The 10,119-nt window shown below is 43.9% G+C and overlaps 1 protein-coding gene across 3 annotated transcripts; it reads right to left on the bottom strand.

The window, feature by feature from the left end:
* Positions 1-1,017: 1,017 nt before the first annotated feature.
* Positions 1,018-9,625, bottom strand: tfap4 (transcription factor AP-4 (activating enhancer binding protein 4)). 3 transcript variants are annotated; one of them, XM_079456712.1, is made up of 7 exons: positions 8,856-9,625; positions 6,562-6,727; positions 5,861-5,959; positions 4,844-5,017; positions 4,094-4,243; positions 3,616-3,783; positions 1,018-3,520 (listed from the first exon to the last, which is right to left on the bottom strand). In XM_079456712.1, exons 1-7 carry the CDS (start codon positions 8,942-8,944, stop codon positions 3,371-3,373), a joined length of 996 nt encoding a protein of 331 aa, XP_079312838.1. In that variant the 5' UTR covers positions 8,945-9,625; the 3' UTR covers positions 1,018-3,370. The 3 variants fall into 3 exon arrangements, with proteins under 3 accessions (XP_079312838.1, XP_079312839.1, XP_079312840.1); XM_079456713.1 differs by having other exon boundaries at positions 4,844-5,014; positions 8,856-9,257; XM_079456714.1 differs by lacking the exon at positions 8,856-9,625 and having other exon boundaries at positions 6,562-8,801.
* Between the last annotated feature and the right edge of the window lie 494 nt (positions 9,626-10,119).

Here is a 10,119-nt window from a genome sequence, read left to right as displayed (position 1 = left end):
AGAAGCAGCTTCATTAAATGACAAGAAAACATTGCAAATTCTTGAAAAAAATAATAATGACTACACTGAAGATGACAAATATAACATGTATTTACATAACTTCCATATTGCCTGATCGTTATTATTTATTATTAAAAATGTAAACGTGATGGCGTAGCGAATAATGTTAAAAAAACCTAACCACTGTTTTCTACTGACAAAGTAATGAAGCTATAAAGAAACGTTGTAATAAAGATTAAGCTTATTTTAAAAAGTGTGTACACATACTGGACATGGTTGGTCAATTGTTAACGTTCTCATTATACATTTTCTTCACAACAGGGAGCTCATGAAATGTTTTTGTAAAATTGTGTTTATGACACCTCGGACCTTGTTAACATTAAAATGCCGCTGTTACAGAAATAATTTCCTGTTGGAGGTTGGAAACATCGTATATGTGAGGTGTGGTAACACACATTCTTAACTCGGCAGTTTTTGATCTCAATAAGTGTCCCAATTTCACCTGAATTCACACTGAATGTTGTATACACATAGGAAAAATCTAAACAAATGATATAAATGTTATGTAACTATTACATAGAATATCATGTGATCACTTTTATGACATTTGTAATGCTAATGTGTATCTTAAGACCTATGAAAATGATTTCTGATACGAAAGGAGTTCTGGTGTTAACCTCCATGTCATGCTGGACAGGAGCAGACAGCCGTGAATTAAGTGTAAAAGTGAGCGTCATCATTTCTTTAAAAGGTTGAGAAATTAACACCCTATCAGATACAAACTAAGCAACCCTCCAATATTAACCTACCAATAGACTGTGTGTTATACAAGCGCCATTAAAGCCCAATTCAAATAGCACCGCTAAGCGTTGCTCAGACTTAAAAATATTCTCCTGAAATGTTAAAGCTAAAGTTGAACCACCTGTGACATAATACAGCATCTGTTTCTAACTCATTTTAAATCGAAGGAAATGAACACCTTAAAAAAGCGAAATAAGTACACGCAACAAAAAAGTTGTAAAAAACAAAGTACAAACTTTATTATTCTGTTTTTACAAAAGGCACAAGCCTCTTTTCCCCAGTTAAAAAAAAATACAATAGCTTCTCGACAACCAAGTGGACTAACTGTCTCACATAAAGCAAAAGAATGAGAACAAAAATAGAAACGAAAACTAAAGAGATGACAAACGATAAAAAGAGATGATGAGAGACAGGACGAGTCTGGAGACGGTGGAGATGGAAAGGACCAGTGGACACGGTGTGCTTGGACAATGTGAGGGTTACACACACACAGCCGTGTGGTTCAAAACACAGCGAGAAGAGCTTCGGCCGAGGAGAAGACTCTTTACAAAAACAAGAGCCGTCCCTCGTTTATACTACAGTAAGTGCTTCACGTTCATACACGAGCGTCCGTTCTCCTCGACACACCGACCTGTGATATGTCCTCTTACAGTGATTCCTGCGAGTAGAAAATACACAAAGATAGAGAGAGACACCCTGTGGCTTCGCTAGGGGAAATGTTCAAATCTGGGAAGTGAAATGGAGATTCTTTTTTTTCCAAAAGACAAAACCGTTATTAAAGACTAAACGTAAGACGGACGACCCAAGCGGACCATTTAGCTCGAATAAAAAAGCGCGACTTCAAATGAAACGGAAACAAACGCATCGACTGGCCCGTTCCTCTGGAAGCCTCGATTCGACGGCGAGGACGCCAAGGTTCACAGAGCTCGCGTGCTGACAGCACCTGTTAATCCAAGAGAGAAAAAAGGTTTAAAAATCTGTCCAGCAGCAAAATGATTCCCTGTAATAATTCCTAAGGGATGGGGGACCATGCACACGTTCAATGTCAGTCAAAAAGAAATTCCCCGTTTTGGCGAAAATCACTTTTCTTGCCGGTTTACGCACAGACACAGTGGAAGTATGTACAGGAATGTTTGGAAACGTTCTCGGGGTGGCAAGCTGTGCCTCTCTGCTCTCTTCAGGATTATTTTAAGGCCTCTTCCGCCCGCTGAAGATTAAGGCAAGCCACTGGCCGCTTTGGGCACAAGATACCTGCCCTCTATCCCGCCAGGGGTCCGGAGAGCTCGCGGTATCGCATGGCCTCGTATGCGTCGAGTCAAGTGTAAAGACGGCACTTTCATCACAAAAAGAAATGCCGGCTTACGCGCCCGTTTATTATCACAAGACACTGATTATCTGTGGTGGGTGTATGAACGTCATACACTACGAGATATGGGAAATAAAACATTCAAGCCAGCAACTGAACCAGCGAGTGCATAGTGCGCAAGGCGAGTCACTGTAAACGTTACTACAGGCCGCACTAGTTAGGGGACAGATTTACATTACAATTTACTCAAAGACCACCAAACACCCGAGGGACTTGAAGAGCGAGCTGTCAGGGTCTGCATAGGCTAAACCGGGCGACCACAACCCTGGTAGTGCTATTTCCACACGCTCCTAAAATAAAATGCATACAAAACACAGGCGATACACAAACAATCGGTTAGCTTATTCCATTAAATGACGAACAACGATACAAAAGAATTTGGGTGTGGCGACAGTGCCGGGCGATTGACGTGATGGGGCGGCGCTTCACCCGCACCAGCGTGCATACTGGGAACCCAGCCCAGTAAAGGCGAGCGACTCTAAGTGCACAGTCCCCCTCCATCCACGACGGACTTTGCGTTTTTGCAAAGTGCACACAGCACGAAGCCCCTCTTGCGGCCTTCAGCACACGGATTTCATTTGACCGACCAGCAGATCACTGGTGACGGAGAACTAGAAACGCACCAAACGCGATGAAAGAAAAGCAACATTTCCTCTAAGGTTTCGGAAGCCGCGAGGTTTCTCACAGTGATGCTCCAAGCCTCCCCAGAATAAAAAGAGGAATATGGCATATCAGAGGGGACGGGGGATTAAAGAGTTCGTTTGGAGATGAGAGACTTTTGGGTCGTGTAGGTTGGGTATTGGGGTTCTCCAATCAGAACGATCTCCTGATATAGGAGAACAGGAAGAGATGAAACGGAGGCCCGGTTCAGTTCGGCGGTCCGAGGAAGGCCTGTTAGTATTTCACACGGCAGAGGAAACATCACGGGAGAAGGATTAAGAGCCTGTTATATCAAAGTATGGAGAGCGCCATGGAAGTGTACTGTGAGATATACATGAGCACGCTTCCATCTGAGGCGCGTTCGGTAACATTTCATTTTTTCACGATGAACCTTCAAGTCTGTCGACATTTGTGAGTCCCGTGTGAAGAGAGTGAGAGAAAGACAGGAGATAGAGAGGGTTTCTGCAGGAGGCCCATCCCCGCGCACCCCCCTCTCCGTGCCCCCCGTTACATGTGGAGGGGTTGGTCGGGCGGCTGGGGCAGTTAACAGTCCTCGGACCCTTCGTTGTCAGAGGCCGTGTCGGAGTCGGCCGTGTCGGTGAGGACACGTCCCGGGGTGACGATAACCGCTCTGCGCTTCTCTTCCTCAGGCACGACCATCCGTTCCTGTGTGCCTTCGATGTGCTGGATTGCCTATGGAAGAACCAAAACATGTTAGTGACTTTTCTTTATATAACACTTTGATTTTAAAGAACTGAGGATAAGTGCAAAACCATTAACGGTTTTACCTGCACAATGGTGTCCAAGTTCTGTCGTGACGTGGATGCTGTGTTGATCACGGAGGTGGGCCCCATGGTTACCACGGTGACGTGATGAGAAGGGGGTGGCGGCGCGGGGGCGGGAACGATGACCGTGGCATGATGGGTGGGCGCAGGAGGCGTGGCAGGAGAAAACACCTGAGAGATAAAGCGCACATTTTTCCATCAGCAAACCTTATGAAGCTTCTCTTTTAAGATATCAAGAAACGTTTCATCATCATTTATCAGATATTTTTAAAATAAAAAACACAAGCAAAGTTGTATCAGCATATGAAATTCTACTAAAACTGCCAAATCCTCAAAAGTCAAAGGATTTTATTGTTTGTTTCACACAAAAATACATGACATTGTGGCAATTCTGCACTTAAACTCTTCTAATGCCCTCTAGTGGATCAACACATCAGCTGTAACTTTAATGTGATGTAAGAGAAATGCCTGAGCGTCTCACCAGCGGGCTGCGAGCAGGAGCCGGCTCATTTCCCAACTGATCCTGCTGCTGTATGCGCATCAGAGTCTGCGTCTGCACCTGCTGTTCCTGGACCTGCTGGGCGATCACCTTTAGCTTCTCGGGGTACAAGTGGGCATCCAATGAGCGGATCTGATACAAACAGAGTACCATTTAGTGTTCAGCATTTTACTCCATCTAAAGTAATGTCTGCCAGGTTTCACAGAGCAGGATTTCATTTGCATTTCAAGTATGATGCTTTCAGGGACGTTTGCACCTTCTGCGATTTCTCATTAAATATACAAAGCCTAAAGTGAGCTAATTATAGCAAGCGAACCGGCGCAGCAAATGAACAGTTTGATAACGGATGGCAAATCTTCCACGCTGCCGTGAATACAAACACAAGATCTGGCCGAGCAGAACTGAGCGACAGATCAAACAACACCCCACGAAAACTGAAGTTTCACAAACTTTGATCAACAAAAGTGACAAACTATTTGTCTCAAGGAGCCAGAACTGAACGGTTTAACTGTTCCCTTATAAACGCACCAATACAGAAGTTTGGCAAATGTGACAGATAATAAAGTAGATAAAAATATACAAAATATAAAAAGCCCCAAATAGTGAAATGAATAAGTAATGTTCGATAACACACGTTTTGCAACGAAAGCGTCTTTGAGTAATACGTTTTATTTTTTAACTTCGTAATAATGCAATAGTGTCTAATAATATAATAAAATAATGGTTTCGTACCTGTTCCTCCAGCATCATGCGAACTGAGCGTTCTTTATCCAGCTGTTGTCGGAGTTCGATCATTTCTCGCCGGAGATCCTCCACTTTCTCTTCCTCCAGGATGTCTGGAGAGCCGATGCCCTCGTCCTTCTCCTCCGCACGCCTCCTCTTCGGGGAGGAGCCGCTGAACTCCTTCTGAGACGACAGGAGAGTTCGTTTATGAGAACAGTCAAGTAAAGATGCTCTGCTTTCAGTTACTAGTGTCGAGTCTTATGAAACACGTAATGAAATATTTCAAGTCGCTTTGGATCCGTTAAACATTCGAATCAAATGAAACGTAATGTTGCAAGCTATTATTAGAGACGGTCATTTCAAAAACCTTCATATTTTAAGGTATTTAGGACCTTGATATCCTAAATACTTAATATTTTTCCCATATTAATATGGGAGGCTGTGAAAATGTCGGCAGATCGAACGTGATGTACAAAACATTGCAGAAAAACAATCGCGATTATGCCGATTAATAGTCTGTTTAAAGGACTTGACAGTTATCGATTAATAACGATTGATTTAGTCAATGAATAAAATATAGATACATTAAGAAATCAGAAAATAAAAAAACTATATGAGGATGATGTCATCTTTCTGTTTAGATGCAACAAATCTGGAATATCTTTAATAAAACTCAAACACAAAAAGTACAAATCTGATACTTAAATGATGAAGAAATGTTATTTGAACGTAACGGGACAAGGACAGTGGATGTAAAATGCTGCAATCCATCCTTTTCTAAGGATTTACAATCTGAAATAATTGCGACATGACGTTTATTTAATAATTGGGAAAGCCTTAAAGACAGGCGTCACATTTTGCAAAACTAACTCAAAAGATTTTTATTAACTTGCCAGCTGGGTACAGATGTCTACCAGTAATGTCCAAATGACCCAGTAGCGGTCGATTAATCGTCTGGCAGATGTATCAGTCTATTTCTAACATACACCAGGTGTGAGTCTGGTTTCCCGGGTCAAAGATCTTCACCTGTATGTAGCGTTTGAGTTGGGTGTTCTGTTGCAGCAGCCGGGTCTTCTCCTGCTCCAGTGAGAAGATGTATTCGGCCGTCTGCTGTAAGATGGCAGCCTGGGAAAGAAAGAGAGAGAGAGATCACATTACATCCTTCTGAAAGCTCCGGAATAACGGTCCACATCACATGAGCAGCTGTGGTTACAGTGATGTTAAACATCTTGTGATGGATGGATGTGTAGATACAAACTGCCATGTGCCGTATAAAAATGAACAAACAGCAAAATCAAGTCCAAGTAAAATAATTAATAGTGAAGATTGAAATGTTTATATTTTCTTGTGTCGTTTACCCCAATGTTGACTCATGCTTTAAACCGGTCAATGTTTTTAAAATGTGGATACAAAACAAAAATAAGAAGTCCAAATGTGCTTGACATGAACAACTCTGCTGAAACAACAAACACCATCAAAGAAATGAATAGATTCAATGGATATAATGGCAATTGTATTGGTTTTAATGGAAACTTTCAATGGTCTCTGTGTGTCTTTGGCCCAACAGAACACCAATAAATCCTACTGGAATAAGACCTACAGAATACATTCAGTAATGGTTTTAACGGCAAACAGCCATAATGTTATTTATAAAAAAAACATTAGAATTAAATAACGTTTCTTTATTTTGTCAATAAATCATTAAATCAGTGCAGTTTGTGACTGACCTTGCTTAGTTTCTCTCCGTCGCTGTGCGGGATGAGGGTCTTCAGAGATTGGAAGCCCGCGTTGATGCTTTGCATGCGCCGCCGTTCGTTGCTGTTGGCGATCTCGCGTCGGATGCGGCGCTCCTGGTCCCGCGCCGTCTCCGGCGTGAGGGGAATGTTTGCTAAACTGCAGAGAGGGGGAAAAAAACACTTTCACCATGCCGTGCTTAACTGACGCATAAAACGTCCATGTACTTTATATCAGCTAACACTATTGTAATTTGTTTGGTTTATTTTAGCCAATGTTGCCTCTCAAATCGAGACATTATGAAATGACCGAATACTCCATTTAATCTGTCAAAAAACCCAAAGTCAAACAAGAAGCTTCACGCGGTTCTAGAAATAAAGCCAAGCGGTCATATTGGCTTTGTTGTTTAAAACTGCACTACACGACTTAAACATCCTCAAAACAGCATGCAAGTCAATGACATAGAAACGATTTAGCAAATCCTTCCTGGATGTTGTCAAGTTTATCGTGGAGCCACATGAAGCTTCTTGTGAGCACAAGCGGCCTCGGGTGAGAAAATCAAGCCCTAATTGAACTTCCTCTCTCTGTCTGGGCATCTCGGTGAAGCTTTGCAAAGCCTCTCTTATCAGTACTGACTCAGCTGAACGGACAAACACGCAGAACTATTGTGCAGACACATCTGAGGCTTCCTCGCAGTCCAAGCGGCTTAAAATCCAGCGAACGGATCACGTGCCAAACCCCAACGGCAGCCACCTCCAGGCGTTCATATAAATCATAAACTTGCATTTAAATATATTTAAATGCTTTTGCATTGCTGACGCATTCTAGAATGAATCACGGTTATTGAACGCGTCCTCAAGTTTGAGAACAAAGGAATGTATTTCTGCATCATAAACATGTTGACAGGCTAAACACGGACAACCAAAACAAATGTAAGAATGTCTCTTTACACCGACATATCCGCAAGTTGGCTGGGATCCTACTAATAATAAATAGAGCAAATAATAATCCACATTTAAGCCTTGTATTGTTGTGTGAAACTATGCCAAATAGAGGAGAAATGTCATTTTTCAGGACAGTATTAAGAGGGTTTCTCGTTTCCGTTTTATGTGGGGACAATGAAAGGCATTAATGTCAAAATACTTCACACTATTAACCAATTTTGGTTTTAAAATGTTCAAAAATCTACGTCGTAGACAACTTAGGTTTCCGAGCTGTACTCTCACATCTTGCGTCTATTTCTTTCACATATATCTGCTTTTGTGAACGTTGAAGCGTATTAAAAACAAACCACCGCGAACCAAACGTAGTTCGTTTGGCATCTCTAGAAACAACAGTTCCCGTGATCCCCCGCGCTGATTTGCTGACTGGCCCCGCCCCCTGTCGAGAACGGATCGCAGACGCATCGGCTGGGCCTTCCTTCAACAGCACACACACCCCCTTATTAAAAACGCCAGTTTTTTATTTTATAACATTTAACTTTCCCATACTAGATTCACCGCGAAACACGTAACACACAACAGCGGAAATGAACTAAACCTCCGTAGCGAATTTAAGAACAAAAATCCCGTTCGCAGATAACACGGTCCGCCATTACAACAATGCGCCTCTCGCGCTTCCTCCGTCCATGCGGCAGCAGCGACGCAGTCCAAATAACATCCGATCCGTCCTCCAAAACACGACGCGATCCGTTCCGTACGGTCTACGTTCGTATTCGACCCCGTACGTCGTAAACGTGAACATATAACGACGCACCGAAGAGTTTAAACGTTCGTCCGCAATAAGAAACAGACGACGCCAAACGCACGAGCCCACAAGCATGGCCGCAGCGCCCACAATAACTAAAGCCCCCAAAACGCACGCGGACCTCAGTCCAAACGCTTTATTTGACGCAGCGACCCCCGCGTTCGCGCACTTCAATGTTATTAAGATGAAATCGGGGGGCATTGTGTTACTAAAAACACGCGCGAGCTCGGCAGCGTGGTGTGTGTGTGTGCACGCAACCACGTGGTTTGTGTTTGTCGGAGACAAAATGCATCGATTTCCACGAGATATTTTACAGTTAACGTTGACCCGACGAGCCCACGGGTTGCCGCGATGCCCCGGGAGAGGTGCGAAACAAAAAAAATCGAGTCCCGCGCGGGTTACGCGCTGTCTCGAGCCGCCGGACGGGCGCGTGTACACAATAACACAGAAATTACACCGCGCACGCATGTTACTCTACTACGAGCGCCGCTGCCGCTGGCGCGCGCGTTGAACGCGGTGGATAAAAAAGGGTCTCGCGTACCTGCACAAGCCCCCTATGACTTCTTTTTCGGTTTTCCTGAAATGTTGCAACGAGGGCACCTTCTGAGCTGGCACCATGAAGTACTCCATGCTTCCCCGCTTCTCTCCAGCTCCGGCTCCTCGAGTCTTCTCGCAGTGTTATCGAGTTAAAAACAAAACGCCTCCTTCTCGCCCGTTTCGCATTTAAAAACCAGTACGGGTGTCCTGGCGATTTCGGGCATGGGAGTGTGAGACGTGTGTTGAGTTGTAAAGGTTACTCTACTCCTCCAGCTGATGGGGTTCCCTCGTAGTGTGTGTATGTGTGTGGCGCTAGATCGCTCTCTTTCCCTCCCTCCTTCTGCGTGTGTGTGTGTGTGTTTGCAGCTGATCGGATGTCTTTCAAGGCGGGAAACAGCTGGTAGGAATCACACACAGCAATGCACTACCAAAAATCCGCCTTCCGCCGAAAATAACGACTTGCATGTAAACAAAAGACTATTGCAACATCATTTCAACATCAAACCATTTTCTTTAGCGAAGCGCCTTTCCATCACTTGTTGTTTGATGGAAAGCGCATTGTTATGATGCGTGTATCTAAATATTAGCCAATGCGCAAATAGACGACGGCGCATTGGACATATCCGAAATACGCATGGCGAATCGGTCCGAAAATTGGAAATACGCAAGATAGAGTTTGTACGGCGTTTTAACCATTGTGGCGAACATCTGGCCGCGCAGAAAACCCACGCATGATGCAATTCGTGGCTAAATAATTTGGTCATTTCTTTCGACGCATGCGAATCGGTTATTTTGGATTATATAAAGAAGTGCGCGTGTTATATGTTGGATGACTTGGAAACGTGAATGGACAAATTGTTGCATTTACATTAAGCAGACATGTATGATGATGCATTTAAATGCACGAAGCAATGTCGATGTAGGTTTGTCAAACTGTTTTGCGCGTGTAAATAGGCAATTCTTTATTGCTGGGGGTGAAACATGAGGATCAGCTGACGCGCTGGCAGGGCTTAACCGAGAGAGAGAGAGAGAGAGAGAGAGAGAGAGAGAGAGAGAGAGAGAGAGAGAGAGAGAGAGAGAGAGAGATAGAGACTCAATGTGCGCACACCATTTTGGGTGCATGAAAGTTGCAGTAGGAGGAGGAACACGAGTTACCTAACCGCCTGCTCGGAGCACAAATCACACACACAGACACAAAATGGGAGCGGTCATGAAGAACCCGGAAATGTGTGTGACTGCGACTCAACCGCGTGAACGTGGACGGACGC

Source organism: Barbatula barbatula (assembly GCF_947034865.1).
Source record: "Barbatula barbatula genome assembly, chromosome: 5".
In the NCBI taxonomy this organism is placed as follows: Eukaryota; Metazoa; Chordata; class Actinopteri; order Cypriniformes; family Nemacheilidae; genus Barbatula; species Barbatula barbatula.
The sequence above is the reverse complement of the archived record's forward strand: the minus strand, read 5'-3'. Positions and strand labels throughout refer to the sequence as shown.

Excerpts from the sequence above, each read along its gene's own strand:
- tfap4 (XM_079456712.1), bottom strand. The coding sequence starts at position 8,944 with ATGGAGTACTTCATGGTGCCAGCTCAGAAGGTGCCCTCGTTGCAACAT. Across the intron at positions 5,018-5,860 it reads AACTCAAACGCTACATACAG|AAGGAGTTCAGCGGCTCCTC; the intron begins GTGAAGATCTTT and ends CTGTCGTCTCAG. Across the intron at positions 3,784-4,093 it reads CTCCTGCTCGCAGCCCGCTG|GTGTTTTCTCCTGCCACGCC; the intron begins GTGAGACGCTCA and ends TTTATCTCTCAG.